The 18,398-nt window shown below is 43.5% G+C and overlaps 1 protein-coding gene across 17 annotated transcripts in view; it reads left to right on the plus strand.

The window, feature by feature from the left end:
* Limch1 (LIM and calponin homology domains 1) overlaps positions 1-18,398 on the plus strand; it is a 310,330-nt gene that overhangs the window by 214,602 nt on the left and 77,330 nt on the right. For 15 of the 17 annotated variants that reach the window (XM_029477930.1, XM_029477931.1, XM_029477934.1 and 12 more), the window contains exons 5-7: positions 3,808-3,838; positions 5,373-5,483; positions 13,154-13,349. In XM_029477930.1, coding sequence (XP_029333790.1) covers positions 3,808-3,838; positions 5,373-5,483; positions 13,154-13,349 — 338 coding nt within the window. Of the gene's footprint in view, positions 1-3,807; positions 3,839-5,372; positions 5,484-12,504; positions 12,816-13,153; positions 13,350-18,398 lie in introns of those variants that run through there. The other 2 variants (XM_021162642.2, XM_029477935.1) reach the window with 2 other exon arrangements.

Genomic DNA, 18,398 nt, shown 5'->3' on the forward strand with positions numbered 1-18,398 from the left:
CTTCTTCTTCTTCTTCTTCTTCTTCTTCTGCCTCTGCCCCTGTTCCTGCTCCTGCTTCTCCTTCCTCTTCCTCTTCCTCTTCTTCCTCCTCCTCTTCCTTCTCCTCCTTCTCTTCCTTCTCCTCCTCTTCCTCCTCCTCCTCTTCCTCTCCTTCATCTTCTTCCTCCTCTTCTTCCTTCTCTTCATCCTCCTCTTCTTCCTCTTTTTCTTCCTCCTCCTCCTCTTCATCATCATTAATTTATGCCTACCTTTAAACAATAAATTACCAGAGCAGGAACATTCCGAGGCCAGTTGGTTTTAGAATCTAAAACAGAAACCCAGATTTTCTTCATTGCTCATCTTTGACAATCAAGGCATCCAAAATCTGGGTAGAGCCCCAGGTCTGGAGATTGCTCAGTCTGGAGCTTGCTGAGCACCTTAGCACCATGTTCTCATCTACAGAGCGCAACTGGATCAAATAGTCTTCCAGATGGAACTCTAAGTAAAGCTCGCTCATTGCAGATCTGGGAAAGCAAGGCAATCAACTTCTAAAGAAATACATTAATATAACTGTCTCCTGAGAGGCTCTGCCAGTACCTGGCAAATACAGAGGTGGATGCTCACAGCCATCCATTGGACAGAGCACAGGGTCCCCAGTGAAGGAACTAGAGAAAGTACCCAAAGAGCCGAAGGGGTTTGCAGCCCCCTAGGAGGAACAACAATATGAACTAACCAGTACCCCCAGAGCTCCCTGGGACTAAACCACCAATCAAAGCAAACACATGGTGGGACTCAAGGCTCTAGCTGCATATGTAGCAGAGGATGGCCTAGTCGGTCATCAATGGGAGAAGAGGCCCTTGGTCCTGTGAAGGTTCTAAGCCCCAGTATAGGGGAATGCCAGGGTCAGGAAGCAGGAGTAGGTGGGTTGGTGAGCAGGGGGAGGGGGGAGGGGATAGGGGATTTTTGGAGGGGAAACTAGGAAAGAGGATAACATTTGAAATGTAAATGAAGAAAATATCTAATAAAAAAGAAGTACATTAATTCAGAGGCACCAGAAGCAACCCAGCAGGAGAAAGTCACATCGTCCAGTCTCAAATGGTCACAGTCCCTTTGTAGGGCAGCATCCTCATCTTTTCTTGTCCTCTGGTCTTTCCATTTTTCTGTCCTCCCCTCCTTCCTCTCCCTCCCTCCCTCCCACTTCCCTTCACTTCTTTATCCTCTCCTCCTGTCTACCTCACTTTCTGCATTTCTTCTCTCTTCTTTCCTTTTTAGATCACACCTCACTTGTACACTGCAAGCCTCAGGCACTCCTTTCCCCTCACCTCCCCTTATGTCTCTATAGCATCATTCATCCACTGAACAAATAGTTACTGAGCAGCTACTATGTATGAGATATTTTCTCCTTCCTGGAGAAAACTGCACAAGCAAGATAACCAGGGTCCTCTGTTCATATTGATTTCCTGCTGCAGTGTTGAGAACTTAGAGGTAAATCTTAAGAAAGAAAATAACCGTGGGGAGGGAGAGTACAGAGAGGACCATAAAAGATTAAGATGGGAAAGATAGTGATCCATTTGGAAAGGGTCAAGGATAGCCCATCTGAAGGGGTCAAGGATAGCCCATCTGAATGGAGTGCTATTTCAGCTGGGGATTCAGGTGGAGATAAGAATGAAACTGGAGCATCAGCTGTGTGGAGATTTGCTGGATGTTCAAGGTGGAAGAAAAGCAGGAAAAGGCCTTGAAATGAAGAGGAAACCCTTGGTGTTTGAAAAAAAAGGCCAAGAACCTAGTGAGGTTGGAGGTCATGCCGAAGGGCATGTGAGGCGGGAACAGCCATCCACAAGCAGTGGGGATGTTGAACTTGGAATTGTGATGCAGAGAGACTGTCTCCTTGGGTTAGGATTTAGAAAATCATAAAGAACTTACACTAAAATTACATCACAAATTAATCTGCGGAGCTTAGGAGGGCATTGCTTCTGGCTTTGGCACTTTGCAGTGGAACATAAAACAAGCCGTCAGGTTCACCGTGTTTTCACAGGTGATGCTCCTTACATTTGGCACGGAGTCCAGGACTAGTTTTTCAAGTGTTGACTTTGTTGCTCAGAGAGATCCAAGCATCACCCTTGTAACTCTGTGGCTTCCCTTCTGAGATAAGCCTCTCAGCGGAGAGGGAGAGTGTCACTTTAATGTGAGTTAGTAGCATCGGCCAGGAGATATAGAATAAGGGATAGATCCCATGGGGCAAATTTGTATTTCCTAAAATTGTCTTTGGGGGAAAAAAACCCACTCTAGTTTGCAGTGAAGGTCATTTTTCTTACCTTTTTTTTTTTATCCCAAATGTGACTTGAATACACAAAAGAGAAAACATTTTTAAGGAGAAAAAGCCTGCAAGTCATTACATTATTGGCTATGTAATTGCGTGAACTCTACCTGTAATGAATACCAGACAGGTTTGAAGGCCATGAAAGCACAGTGCAGAGGGGCGCGGAGCAAAGGCCTCCCAGGGAACCCACACAGTCACACAGAAGCGAGGAGAGGCTGTGGAGGCTTCTAGGGCAGGAAAAACGGGAAGTGTTGCCAAGTGATTAGTGGTTATGTGGAAACCACTCTACAAACCTTCTGTGAGGCCCTACGGTGTGCCACATGCAATTTTTAGCATCCAGTCACAGTTTCAACTAGTGAACTTCTGCTGTCAATGCAGGAAGAGGGTTGGTTTTCCCTATTCGTTTTGTTCTAAGATATTTTAGATCTTCCTTTCGATTTTTTTCATCTCTCTGTTGCTAAATGAAAAAAGAAAAATTACCAGATATCTAAGACTAGAATAGCGTGCCATTTTTTTTTTTTTTGGTATTGTTAAGCTCAAAAATCTAAAACCATTTTCTCAATCAAATGTAAATTGTATGGATGCTCATCCTAACAGAGTTCCTTTTTACCGAACAGGACTAGCATTTCCTAGTCCTTCCAATATCAGTAAACTTAAAACTGCCTGCCTACCCATCACTCACTATGTGTTAGACTAGGCCAGAACTGAGTGACCATGGTATGAATGCTATGAGGCTCTTGGCTCGTTTAAACCAGGGACTTTTCACTCTCCTCCCTCTCCCCAAAATGACCAGAGAAAAGAAATCCAACATTCATTTTCCTAATATTTATGTGTCAATATATTCATGGAGTTTTCAAAAACCTTTGGAAACATTTTGATATTTCATGGTGTGCATAGTCAGAGTGTTGGTGGTTTTTAGTGAGGGAACAAACATTTCTGTGGATTTGGGAACACATGTGCGTACATTTGGAAATAGCATGCATACTTTTCCGTATGTGGCCAATTTTTCACTGTAGTTTGTAGCCAGAGGGAAAAAAAGGAAAAATGTTTGGATAGTACTCCTTCTTATGCATGCATTTCCAACTCCAAACAGTCCCGATTTTAAGCAGAATTCTCATCTTTTGTAAGTTAAAAGCATCCACCTTTCTGGGTATTCAACTTCAATCCTACCTGGTCCTGTGTTTGTTCGTTTTTCATTTCTTTGTTGTGTTTTGTTTTTCTTGATAATTTTTAAAAAGATTTATTTATTTTATGTATGTGAGTACACTGTCACTGTCTTCAGACACACCAGAAGAGGGCGTCAGATTTCATTACGGATGGTTGGGAGCCACCATGTGGTTGCTGAGAATTGAACTCAGGCTGAAACCATCAGCCGTAGGCCTTTGAAAGTCCAGCAATATCCTTCTGGCTTTTGTTTTATGTGCAACTGTGTCTCAGAGGTGTTTAAGGAAAGCCACACCAAAGAAATTGCTATTCTAATAATGTTTTGTTTTTGTTTCCTGACCTAGGAACCTCGATTATAGCAGGAAGCTGAAAAACGTAAGTGCTGTAACCTCTCTCTCCTAGTTTGTATACTTTTGACTTTAGTGGTCCAAGGTTGACATTTAGCTAAATTCGGTGGATCTGATAAGCCTTATTAGAAAGATTATTTCTTAGGAAAAATTATATGCACCTTTTATAGAATAGTTGATAACCATGCTGATACTAAAAATTGTAGATTTGGGAGTTTGTCTCTAATCAGAGTTCATTCTAGAAGTAAATGAAGGCTTGTGTTCTGTGTGCAGTTCATGTTCTTAAAACACACAGCGATTGGTTTCAACACTAACATTAGCTGTTTCCATTTGTGGTCCGGATGGGATTGCAGTCAGTGAACGTTGGTTGTGTTATGATTCTAGTTAATGTCCTGACATTCAGGAGTGTATGTTCTCTGGGAATTGATTTGTAAGAACCCAGTTACTAAAAGACCTTCTGGAAGTTTTGAAGGATTCATGATGTAAGAGGTTCCCACAGAGGTAGAAAACGGAATCGCATCATAGTACTCACGCACACAGCTCTGCTTTGGGCCCACGGCCAGCTGGCCCCATATGCCTAGACTCCATTATCCAAAGCATCTGGCCCACCATGGGGAAGGTAGTGCAGTACGTTCTCCCCAGCAGAGATGCAGCAAAAATACCGAATGTGAACATGAAGTCTAAGCTCTTGCACGGGCTTCCAATCCTATATCTTCCTATAATTCAGCTAAGGAACACATCATTAGCCAATCCAATATTTTTCCCCTAGTCAACGTAAAGACCATGTATGCTTTGGTCGACAATTCTTTGGAAAGAAAGCACAAAACTAGTGTAGGCTAGTAACCTCAGACCATCGGATATTCATAAGCATTCTTCAGTATCCAGGTGTGTTTGTAATTGATAGCAACTGTGTCGAAGCTAAAATTTCTCCATCTCAGGTTAATGGGGATGCAGCAGCGCTCTGCTGTGAGAGACCAGCATTGTCTCACTCCCTGTGCCTTGCTGTCTTCTGACTCCACTTAGACGCACTGTGTGGATCCTGTGCCCAGAAGCACCCATTATCCTTTAGCACTCCTTTAGGATAATTGCCATCCACTGCGGCAGGTTCTCTATGCACACGCAAGTGGAAATTAAGGGGCTTCGAAAGCACCCATCTTAAAAGGAGCTGACAGTCTCCTGCATTGCTTGTCTGGGTAAAGACTCCAAAGAGTTTGTGGGGAAAACCGCTGCCTGACAAGAATGTCATCTTGGAGAATTTATTTTCCCTTCTAGCTTACTCAGAGATCACTTTCTCACAACCTCCTTTTTTTTTCTCTCTCTCTCTCTTCCCTAGAGCTGGAGACTTATTTGACCGAATCGTGTGTCTGGGTCAACTGAGACAGCATTGGGTTCTCATTACAATGCTCTCAAATGAATGGATTCAGCATGCACTGGTTTTCACAAATCAGGGGTTGCTGAGTTGTTCCTTCCTGCGCTGCTGTTCCTGGGGCGATACCGGTCCTCATGTTGAAAAGCCATTCTTCAGGACAAATCTCACTCTGGTGCATTCTCTTGTCCTACAGGTGCTAGTGACCATTTACTGGCTGGGGAAAGCTGCAAACAGCTGCACATCCTATGGTGGAACCACACTGAACCTGAAGGAGTTTGAAGGGCTGTTGGCTCAGATGCGAAAGGTAACTTGGTTTTCCTTCCTTATCCTCTGAGTGCTGGACAAAGTGGGAAGGGAACACGGTTTTTGTTGTTGTTGTTGTTTTGTTTTGTTTTATTTTGTTTTGTTTTTTGAGACAGAGTTTCTCTGTGTAGCCCTGGCTGTCCTGGAACTCACTCTGGAGACCAGGCTGGCCTAGAACTCAGAAATCTGCCTGCCTCTGCCTCCCAAGTGCTGGGATTAAAGGCGTACGCCACCACTGCCTGGCCAACACGTTTTTAAGATTATTGCTGTTCTGTAGTTGGAGACATGGCTCAGTGGGGAAAAACATTTGATATTCTTCCAGAGGACCTGGGTTCAATTCCCAGTACTCACCTGGCAGTTCACAAACATCAGTAACTCCAGTTCCAAGGGATATGATGCCCTCTTCTGACCACTTTTGGCAGATATAGATACAGAAAATACCCATACAGGACGAATTTTTTAGAAGTTTTTAATAAAATGATGACAATTATAGTTTTGCATGGGGGAACTGTACTGAACCAAGGTATGTGCTCAAGAAAAGAGCCATTTGTCTTACCCCAGAGCTTCTTTGTCTCCTGACTCTCACAGCACTTCAAGGTCTGCATCTTATACTCTGGTGAATGAAAGATCTGAGCTGGCTCTGGCTGTAATTTCAAAAGAGAGAATTTGGTATGTTGGTGCATGGCTTGGCACAGCACAGAGTTCAGGGCCTGTGCATTTCAGGTAGTGATGCTTTGACTTAAACAATGTGGTGTCATACAAAAGCAAATAATTTCTCTGCACTTTCAGCCAAAGGTCTCCGTGCTTGCCTGTTAGGACCTTGGTGTGGGTAAGGTGATGCCAGCCATGTCCTTTCCTTGGCTGCCACCCTAGACAGGGTCTGAGATGTCAGAAGTCCTCCTTCTATTGTGTGTGTCTCATGACCATTGTATCCGAGTCATCTGGAAACTCAGAAAAACAGTTTTAAAGCTTGATGTGTTTGTTCGACAAAGTATTTGATTGCATGTCATTAAAAACTTGGTTTGTTTGCTTGTGGGACAGATTGATGGAAGGTAAGAATTCGTTGAAGAAACAGTGGGATAGTTTGTATGTACTTGTCTTTTAAAGGCTCAGCAATATAGTTAACTCATACAAAATATTAATCCATTGTATTGCACAGTAGAATTCCCACCATGCCACCCTGGTAAGCAGGAAGGCTCACTTGCAGTTAACATCCATATATTTTGGCCAAGGCCATCTTAGAGCACAAATAATTGAGGCCAGCTATTCCTTGCTTTTCTACTACACAGAATAAATCCACTAACAAGACTCATTGAAAGATATTTCGAGGGCCAGTAAAATGGCTCAATGGGTAAAGGTGCTGCCACCAAGCCTTATGATCTGAGTTCCACCCCTGATACCCACGGTCTGGAAGGAGGTAACTAACTCCCACAAGTTATCCCCAAACCTCCACAAGTATATGCTCAAATAACACACACACACAGAGAGAGACAGAGACAGAGACAGACAGAGAGTCAGAGACAGAGACAGGGATAAACAGGGAGAGACAGGAAGACAGAGAGGGATACCATAAGTTTTTTTCAGGATATTCAGAACTTCATGACTTTTAATTTTGAAAGCAAGAATTTGTTTCAACTTTCTAATAAAACACTCGCTTTTCTTTCTCAAGCTGTGAGTGTAATCCCCTCACAGAGGTTGCATATCAGATATTTACTCTATGATTCATAACGATAACAGAATTATAGCTATGAAGTAGCCACGGAAATAATTTTACGGTTGGAGGTCACCACAACATGAGGAACTCTATTGAAGGGTTGTAACATTAGACAGGTTGAGAACCACTGCCTTAAAGCTAATAGTCTCGGTTTGCCCAAAGCCAGTTCTGGCTCAAGTATCTATAAATGAACAAAGCAAGGCTGGATGTGGAACACTCGCATGGGATGGATGCATCAGGCCCTGGGTTTGATCCCTCACACTGGAAAAAAAAACCTGTATTTATGATGACATATAAAACACACACATCCATACAGTAAGCACAACACACTGTGTCTTTTCCTGAGTTCTCTATTGCCATGGAAGCTTTCTTTTGTCTAACTGAATAGAGTGTCATTGCTGGCTTGGAGTCGGGAATATAAGGGTTGCTTCTATACTGACGTGTACTAGGGTAATACTAGGTGGGCCATCGGTTGGAACCGTATGTACCTCTCACTGCTCTGCTGATAGACTGGGGAAGAACGGCGTCTGCTCGGTTAGCTTCCCATCCGGAGACAATGCCTTCAGCTGCCTTGAACTAGCTGGGTGTTAACTCTTCTGCGTGAATGTAGACAGCGTCACAGGGTATGAGTCAGTGGGCAGCACTGCTGGGCAAAGCTTGGTTCTTTACAGCTGGGGACACCTGGGGTCCTCCTATGTCATAGCTGTGTTTGAGGAAAGATGACCTAGCAGACGCTGGGCTATCCAAATACTGGCAATATTTTGTGTGTGGAAGGTATCCTGTCATGGTCTCACTTATGAGTTGAGTTTGACTGGAAACTGCAAAAAGTCAAAAGCTGAGAGGAGTATTTTCTTCTTATCTAAGTGGGATTTAGGTGTGAGCAGGCAGTCCAGAGCTGGTGCAGAGCTCTACACCTGAGCTATAGCAGAAAGCCCAGACCTCTGTATCTTATCCCACGCATCACTATCCTCAACCTATGGCTTCTCCCTGTGACCTCAAGCTAACAGCTCAGACTTTTCTAGGTGTCATGTGCCATTCAAGACAAGAGGAAGGAGGAACCGGAAAAGGACCTATCCTTTGAGCACACCTTTTGAAAATTTCACACCACTGCATCCTGCTGTGCTTTGATTGTCCCCTATAAAACTCACAGGAGACTTTAACTGCTAGAGTGGTAGCAACAGGTGTGCTCTCAAAGGTCTTTGGCAATGGGGAAGTCCATGCTCACAAATGGACTGATGCTCTGGTTGCCAGAGCGGGTTTGCTATCCTCAAAGCGGGGTTTTCTATCCCCAACTATGTTACTAAGGCAACCTCTCCAGTGCGCATGCGTTCTCTGGGTAGCGAATGGCTTCTGTCATGTTATAAAGACCTTTCTCTATGCCAGCACCCAGTTATTGGACTTACCAGATTTCAGAACTTTGATAAGCAAATCCTCTTAAATGTACCTAGTCTGTGGCATTCTGTTATAGCAGCAGAGAATGGGCAATAGCGGCTTCCAGCCCACATCTCATTAACTTGAAGTAGGTCACATATTCATACCCATTTGCGACTAAAGATTAGTAAAAGTTTATTCCCTAATTTCAGATTAAAAAAAAAACCTTACTAGATGAGAAGTAGACAGATTTCATGGGTTTCTCTGTACATAGGGTGAAATAAATTTGAAATTAAATGTGTGTCTTTCTCAAAGGGGACTAATTAGAGAATTTTAATATTCACTTTTCTAGTGGAAAATGTGCACAAAGTCACTAACCATAGGGTACTTAATCTATACTTAAGAGAGCCCTTTACATAGAGTCTTGCACACTTAGCAGTAGGCCACTGAGCATAAATGTATCAGGGAAGCCCTATGGAAGGAAGGGGTGTGCAAGATAAACAAATGGATTTGCTACAAGCACCCTGCAGTGAGAGAGGGCACGAAGTCTTCAGGGTGGTGAGCAATGCAGGTTCTTTCTCTGTAGCCTTCGCTCAGCATTCCCCATCACTCCTGGCATTCCTTCTCCTTCCTGTAAGCCAGACAACCCGCAATAAGGGATGCCAATAAATGCACAGGCATGGCTGGCCTGTTCCTACACTAGTCATTGTGACCAGGGATGGCATGGAGCACTAGGACAGGCCCACCCCATTCCTGTTCCTAGAGGTGAGGGCATCAATAGAAAAAAAGGGGTGGGGGAGGGGGAGAGACTGGCAAACAAATGCAAGAGAAATAAATGCACAAAATAGCCACCAGCATACTCATCCCTCAGTATCTAAATAAACTTTTTAGCAAATAACTTATTGTAAGCAACCTTTTTCTCTTTCTCTCGGGTCTTCCCTATCAGAACACAGGTTCCTACGAATAGGGTGCCTGTTGATTTATTTTTATGACACTGTGTCCCCGGAGCTAGAACACTACCTAGAAGGAACTTGGGCATTATCAGGAGAATGAATTGTTTCCACAACCAGTGTGATGAGTGAGGATAGGGCCGTCACGCTGGGGGAGCCAAACCTCAGACATGTTGGAGCAGTGCTCAGCCACCCTGTAAATCACACAGCAAGGGGGAAAAGGCTGAGCTGTCCAGAGAAGGCATCTGGAGTGTCTTAGATACCATCAGTCATCCACAGGCCCTTGCTGGCTCCCATTAACGCTCACAGAGGGACGAAGAAGAAGAGGGATTACTTCAAGAAGCCTAGAGCTTTTGGAGGCTAGCAGCTGCTCATTCACCTTAGGGGACACCCTTTCACAGAGCCGTGAGCACTTACTCCACTGGGTTCATGTCAGTCTGTCCTGCCAACCCTTGAGAGCTCCGTGGAAGCCAGGAGCTATGGGGCTCCAAGATAAAAGGTGCAAAGAAAGCAGTTAGAGCCCATGAAGGATGTTTGTTTGTTTATATTTTCCACCTTTCCCCAAAGCCTCACTTTATAGCACACACACACACACACACACACACACACACAAACACACACACACACAGAGGCATGGTGACTTAATTGAAATCAGTAGAATTGCAAGTCCAGGGGATAGGCACATTTTTATCTCAGGCTAACAAGTCAGCCTCTTGTTTTACCCGTAGGGCTCCTGGGAAGCCAGCATGGCAAGGGATGGCCACAGTGGTCTGCTTCCCTCTTCTCCAACTGTCCACACCATTTACTTCCCCACTGGGAATTCAACTTGGCTCACTCCAGAGTCATGAAAATGGTGAACTTTCTGTGTTTCTTTCCCATGAGCCTTGGGGAGAGAGCTGCTGACATGCCAGGACGCTCCTCCATCACTTGAGATGTGGGGAAGACCTGGGCCTCAAGGGAAGCCTTTCTGATGTTATTTTCTTGACAATTTAGTTTCGCCATGTTGCACCAAGCAGCCCAAAAGCATACCAATTCCAGCTGCAAGCAGTAGCCCTGCCCCGGCGTGCCTGTCTTTGTGAGGCACCTAGACAGAGCAAGAGAAGGCCAGTGTATAGAAAGTGATGCCTTTAACACCAATGTATAAATATTGTCTCCTTTCTATGTTAAAATGTGCATGTCTCGTTGATGAAAAATAGTAGTTAAAAGCATTTCTGATACCATTTAGAGTCATTATTGCCCATTATGCCCTGTTCTGAATACTTTCCATGTATTTCATGTTTAATTGTCCCAGAAGCTGTCATTGTTGAGTCCCACTTTATAGATGGAAACCCATGAGCTGCCTAAGGTCACTCAGCTGGCAAGATTTAAACCCAGTCATCACGGGCTGAGCTTTTAACCACGACCCTAACCTGCATCACCTTCATGATATTTCTACTTCAGTGATTCAGTCATAAACAGCATCAACTCAGGACATAACCCAGACTGACATCATGAACCATTTGAGGATGCATGCAGCATCCAATCTTGAGCCATCTTGTCAACCAAAGAGATGAATAATTTCAGGTTTTTACTTATATGTAGTTACCATTTACTGTGTGGCTATAGTTAAGATAATTCTCTGGTTCTTTTTTTTTCTTCTTCTTCTATAAAATAGGGATATTGTTAACATGATATGCAAAAGCAGTACCCAGATATATACTAAGTGTTCAACAAAAGTTAACTTTGTATTTTAGCCATTTGGTGGATGAGTAATTTGACAACAATAACTTCTATTGCCTAAGAAGTTAAATTGGAGCTTCTGTCTAATTCAGGTCTATATTTTTCAGTGAGTCATGTGTTCTTTTTTAACTTCTCAGTTCTGGATTTTGTTCCAGAATCTGGCTAACTTTTGACCTGCGAGTAAACCACCTTAATTTCTGTAACTGACATTTCTGTCTTCCCCTAGCACAGCGATTCTCCACGTAGAGGTCGTGACCCCTTTGGAGGCTAAATGAGCCTTTCACAGGGGTCACATCTCAGATATCCTGCATATCAGATATTTACATTTTGGCTCATTACAGTAGCAAAATCACTGTTATAAAGTACCAATGAAATAATATTGTGGTTGGGGAGGGGTCTCCTCAGCATGAGGAACTGTATTAAAGGGTCGAAGCAGGAAAGGTTGGGAATCACTGCTGGAGCATCATGTTGGTGGACTCACCCAAGCATTTGACAACCTATTCTTCGGGGGCATTAATCGACTGGGGGTGGGGAGGCTGCAGGGTTTTCCTCCCAGCCCTGCCCCTGTCCTCTTGCCTACTCCTTCCTCCTGGTGAGAAACCTGAGTGTGCCTTGTGAATTGCAACCATTCCAGCCCCCATGCCCAGTTCCCTGAGGTGGGAGATGGATCAAAAGATGCTACACTCCCCACCCCCCACCCCTGCCACTTCTGTAATTGCCAGAAGCAGCCAGCCAAAAATACTTCCTGCAAGGACGTGGGTTCCCAGGGGCACCTCAGACGGAATAGACCAGTTTCACAAACTGTAAACATGGAGAACGTCACTTTTTTGTTTGTTTGTTTGTTTGTTTGTTTGTTTGTTTTTCTTCTTTCCATTGGGAATGCAGAGGGGACCTCCATGTGCATCCCGGGGGAAATCCACGGGGCAACATTCCAGTCTTTGTCCCTGCGTATACTCCCCTGCCAGTGTGATCCACAGTCTTGATTTCTAGCGACCGTCTCGGGGAATATTAAGCAGAGGTTTATCTTCGAGTGACTGGAGTTATTTTTGTTTTCGTCAGCCTGGGACTATTGTAATGAACGCGAAGGCACTGGCAGGAACAAGGCTTTTATTATAATACGAGGGTGAGGATGGCTTCGACTGACCTTTCTTCTGCTGGAGTCTCAGTGTTTTAGTCTGTGCCGCTTGTGCTGGAAAGAATTTATAATCACAGCCTGTCAAAGACAGGCATTGTTCTCCCTGCTCTGAACATGTGGGTCAGCCACAAGTGCCTGCTGCTCCCCCAACGCCAGGAGCTGGCGGAGAGAGAACATGCCTGGATTCCTCTGTGGCATCAGGAAAACGCATTTTGCATATTTTTCGTTGCCTTTTTTTTTTTTTTAACTTTTGCCTCAGAAAGACAGCTCGCTTTCAGAGCAGGAATTTCCCTCCAAGGTAGCAGGAGGTGGAAGCATGCGGCTCCAGGATTTTACAGCTCTGATTCCGCCTGTGTTTGCCAGATACCATAACCCGGGGGCAGTGGCACTGAACTAGGGACTAGTCTGTCCCACAGACATGCGGTTATGGATCCTGAAAGACAGGTCAAAGGTTTTGTCTTTGTTGCCAATGATCATTGCATTCTTGTGAATCCAAACTTTGTGACTCTCTGTATTTAACTACTTAAAAAAAAAAAATCTTTATGGGATGTGAGTTACTTGGGGATTTTTTTTTTCCAAGTTGTGCATGCTATACTAATTGAAAGGATGGAGCAGACAAGGCTTGAGGAATTGAATAGTCACTGCTGGTGCTCATTAGTCTCTTGAGCTATGACTTTTCCACACAGATCGTCCATGCAAGTGTCTTTGCAGACTACTAGAAGCCGGATAGGATATATATGTTGCAGTCATATCTGAAATTCTTTCGTTTTATTTTGGGACAGGAGACTGACGACATTGATAGCCCGAAGCGCAGCATACGAGACAGTGGCTACATCGACTGCTGGGACTCTGAACGCAGCGACTCCCTCTCTCCTCCTCGCCACGGACGGGATGACTCCTTTGACAGCCTGGATTCTTTTGGCTCCCGCTCCAGGCAGACACCTTCACCAGATGTCGTTCTCAGGGGAAGCAGTGATGGTAAGGTTTGATCTTCCTACGACGTACAGCTTGGAATTAATCAGTATCAGGGTCAAGGTTAGAGAGCTGGGTCCTTGGAAAGGCAAACTCCATAGCCACCTGGCTGGAGCCTGGTCATTCTATAAACTGGTGTGTGGTGGGGGTAGGAGGGGGGAGTCTCTGACTGTTGTTTTTCATGGCTTTCAGAATTTTGATTGGCTTTGCCAGCAGCTCATGTGGACACTGCCTCAGTGAGCATGTCTTCTGTTGGAAAATCTGTTACATCATTCTTCCTTGGGTCTCCCTGAATCAAGAGGCTATGCAGACCATTAGTTCATAAAGTGTGCTGAAGTTTATATACCGTGGGTACAAGGAAGGGAAATGTTTAGTGGGTAACACGCTACGTAAGCGAAAATGGTCCGGCTCCCCAGCAAACTAGATGTGTGCTTTATGCCCTTAAGAAAGCTCTGGTGCCTGGCCGGGGCTGTGCCCTTCTTGATTGGCATCTGTTTTATCAATCAATTCGATGACTGGTGGACTAGGTTGATGCAAATGGCCATGAATACATAGTGTATACCCAGACTACCTATTGGTCCCCGGGCTGGATTTTTTAAAATTTAAATCTTGTGAATTTGATATTGCTTGTATGGAATGATCAATGCTTTCTCTATAGAAAGGCGTGGCCCTGTAGCCTGCTGTGAGTTCAGTGGCTAATGATTAAGAGTGGCTCTCTTGCACCTTTGACTTTTCAGGAGGCAGGTGGCTTGTTCCTGCAGGTAGAGACTTGTAGACAGACAGCAAGGCTGGTGGGGAATTGTTTGTGGTTGTTGTTATTATTTCTATTTTTGCATATGTTGCGGTGATAGTAATCTTTTTGGACATTCTTCTACTGTCTGAGGTCAAGGTTATCTTTTGTGGCCACAGTGTTGCTTTCTGACATAAAATTCTTGTAGGTGGTTTTGTTTCTTTGTTTGTTTGTCTTTCGAAGTACTAGAGATTGACCCTAGGGCCTTATAAATTCGAGGAGAGTGCTGTAGCACTGAGCTATATCCCTAACTACTCAGCTATGCAAGTCACTGCACTCCTTGAGTATTTCACAGGTCCAGGTTCTAAGTTAGATATGTAGCACACAGTATCTTATTTAATGCTCAGCATAAGCATCTAATTGCATCTTAATTCACCCTTGCTCAGAGCTGGGAGACATTCCTTGTCCTTGTTTTATAGATGTGCCTTCGGGAGTTTAAGTCTTTGTTTCAACATTTCTAAATGACAAAAATCACTGAAGGTCCAGTAGTTTAGCTCTGTCAGCCTCAAGAAGTGTGGGTTCAAACTGGTGCTCTTAATTCACCCAAGGCTACTTTCTTTCTCTTTGCCTCATAGAAGGTGAATTCTAGAGTCATTGGACAAATGTATTTGCTCAGATACATACACTTTTCAGCAGACAGATTAGCCTCAGGGCCACATAGCGGGTGACTCCTAAAGAATTCCATGGTACATTGTGAGCTGCTTGAAAAATATTTCTGAAATTTTACTTGACGTCTTAAGTACCACCCACAGCACTAGAAGTTAAAATACCAAGTTTAGGATCTCACTATGCTTTAACAGTGTAATAGCTCCACTTTTACAAAACCCATCTCCACCAAACCCTTCCACCCATATTGCTTGTTTTAATTTTTAAAAATAGAACTTTTCCACTTTTTTTCATAACTGGTACTATAGTGCATTAGTCTGTCACTAGCTTTGAGGGGTTTAGAGTTTACATCACATCTTGAAAGGATTTGAGATGGTGGTTAGTAATACTAAACTAGAATATCCCAAAGCACAGTTTAGTTGCAGCAATGAAGGCTGATAAACCAGAGCCTACTTATAAATGCTTCCTCTGTCAGACAACATGGAAGAGAGCCTTACTGGTCCCCCTCCCAAACTGCATCTTCCATACCAATCTGATAGCTTAAGGCTTATCTTCCTGTAAACTAATCAAGACCTACTAAAGCTTTAAAAGCACCACCACCACCACATTTCTTTATCTCTCTTTAAAAATTCAGTATAAATATTGCCAAATACATATTAAGTATATAAGACTTTTCTGGTATGTTCCTTTAAAATGATGCTAATCAGCAAGAATGTTATTTCTAATGAATAGTTCTACATTTAGAAGACTTTTTTTTTTCCTTTAAGTATGTCTTGAAAATTTTTGTCCCAAGATTCATAACCAACTTGGGGCAGCCTTAACATAACATTCTTTGCCTTTATATTGGGTCCATATGGAAATCTTCAACTTTGTTATTATGAGTGGGTACCCATTGACCAATTCAAAAAAGAGAAGCCACATTCAGAAGTGTCATGATTCTGTGAGGTGGATACAGTTTCCTGGTAGGAAATCTGTCAACCCCCAGGCTTGCCAGCCAGGTACTGAGTGCCTCCTTCAGCCTCTATCAGCAGCCTCCACAGCCTCCAAAAAACTCCACTGAACGGGAGGCACAACCTTACACTCATGTACATCGAAAGTTAGTTAGCATAACATAAATATGATTCTCTGCATTTAATTCAGTTAATCCCTATGTTCTAACAAAAAGATGTGTTACAAAATGGAAATGAAGAATATGCAAAAGTAAAGTGCGAGAAGAAAATTAAAAAGTGTTTGTGACTTGGGAGTATTTGGCAAACAGGTGGAAAGAAGAGGCAGCAGGGGAGGAGGGTAGGGGAGCAGAATGGTTCTACCTGCTTGTAGCCCCATGGAAAAGAGGAGTGAGGGCTCTGATAAAATAATAATGTGCCCTGTGCTCTGTTCTGTTTTCCTAACTTTGAACATTCAGAGAGAAGCCAACCTTAGTAAATTTCCATGTCCACCAGATAAAGTGAAATAAAAATCTTTCTCAAGTCTAGCCTGACAGTACGCAGGCACACACTACACTGTGCCAGCCTTTCTGAGGCCCTCATAACACTCGAGGGACATGCTAGTGCCATGGTAGGCCATGGGAACCTAGAGTATAAGGACTTTAAACTCCCAGGGTCATGGAGCTAGCAAGTGGTGGAACTGAAAAGCAGTCTTGACTGCAAGTCTATAAAGCGGCCCACCCCACAGCTAGGCCGTTCTTCCTGGGGACACTGGCAGGTTAACATTCCTTAAAACGTCTATTGAGCCAATCTTGAAGAGTAATTCAGTAAGAAAAGAGCAGTGTTTACGTGTTAATGTATTTTGATACACATTTGATAATACTTGAGATATACAGCTTGTATTCTCTAGGTTTGTAAAACTGAGGAATCCATGTTAACTCTAAGCATCACTAAGGTGTCTGGTAGATGGAGAACTTACCTGCTTTCGTTCTTTTATCAGCACAGGGTAGTATTTCCTCTAGTCAGGACATTTCACAAAGACATTTTTCTCAGTGTTGAGTGCTGACAGGACAGAATTTTGGGTGTCTAGAGAGCAGAATCCAGTTTCCCTGAGCCAACGCTAATCAGCCACGGGGAGGGGAGGCCCCCTCTGGCCCCTCTGAGCCCATTTCTATCTTTATAAAGAGAGGCTCCTATCAAGTGGAGAAACAGATCCATGTGTTGGCAAGACAAGCTGGTGTGAGTATTTGTTTAGAGGCAACATTTTATTTTGACACTGACAGATACACTTGTTAAGTCTTGTTGTGGGAAGGGAGCTAAGTAATGAATCAGACACTAACAAGTCAGAAAATGGCCAGAATATCAGGAGAGAGGCTGTAAGCAAATTCCATGAATAATTCATAACCTGAATATTTCACATACAGTGAGCAACTTGTTCACAGCCAATATTTTAAAGTTTTAGTCTTTTAAATGTTGTTATAGGAGGAGATCTCCAGGGTAAGTCCTTTCATTCCAATCTCACAGAAGGGGACGGTCATGTGTGTTAGAGACAAACTTAGGGAGCCACAGCTCATGTCTGATGGACCTGGGATCGTTCCAACATAAAGATCAGGCAGCATGTATTAAACACTAGGTGCCAGATACTGGACCAATAGTCTTAGGTGGATTTAGCCCTTCCAGTAGTCCCGTAAAGCAGATGGCATTATTGCCCTCATTTTACAGATTGGAAAATGGAGGCTTTAGTAGTCAGGTTAAAGACAAATAAACAGTAGGGCTGGAAATGAAGTGGATCTGATCTGAAACCTGGCACACTACCCCCTCTGCCTTGTTCCAGGTCTTGGCTTTCTTCTTAAGCATAAATGTCTTTGTTATCAGCAGAGTCAAAACGAGGATGTGTTTGCATTCACTGATTAAGAGTTCAACCAGCATTAAAATAGCAGTTACTTATATGATCATGTTTGCCTTAACGATAGCTTCATTCTAACAGACCTTAGAAATCTAAAAACATGAGACTTGGGCAAAAAGGATATGTTGAAATTATTGGGACTGTGATCTAGGAGCAAAGCTGACGTCAACAGAGCTGAATTCCTTTGCAGAAAACAAACAAACAACAACACTTTCAGCCAAACCGTTTCCTGTACCCGAATTTCAGATGCTCATTGACCGCTCTGGCATGCTTTAGAAGTGGATGCTGGATGGCTCTTGCTTTCTAAACAAAGGGAGGAGAGAGCTATGAGCAGGGGCTGGAGGGAGATACGATCATGAGTTGGTATGGACAGCAGCACAAAGACTGGCCCAGATCTAGAACTGGGAAAACCCCATGGAGAAGATATAACCTCTTGGGAGACCAACACTTAGTGAAGTCCAACCGGTCACTTCTCTAAGTTCTGTCATTCTCATCTGTCTCTGCTAAATAGATTATAATTCACATCTTCACCATGTTCTGGGGCAGGGGTAAAGAGATACGAGGACAAATAATTGTTGATGCATGCTTGTCGGAATGTCAAGTGCAGTGGACTCTGGCTACAGCTCATTGGGAAACCTCATTGGGAAACTGGTGAGCTTTTCTTTTGAGCCGCCAAAGCTCAAAGTTTGTCCGTCAAACAATTCTACACAAATGTGTCACTTACAGTAATCCCTGGCACACTTAAACTTTATCTCTTTTTTTTTTTTTAAAGTCATGCTTGTAGTTTTTTGGTTTTCCTCACTGAAATTTGAAGCCTTTTTCCAGAG

Source organism: Mus caroli, chromosome 5 (genome assembly GCF_900094665.2).
Source record: "Mus caroli chromosome 5, CAROLI_EIJ_v1.1, whole genome shotgun sequence".
NCBI lineage: Eukaryota > Metazoa > Chordata > Mammalia > Rodentia > Muridae > Mus > Mus caroli.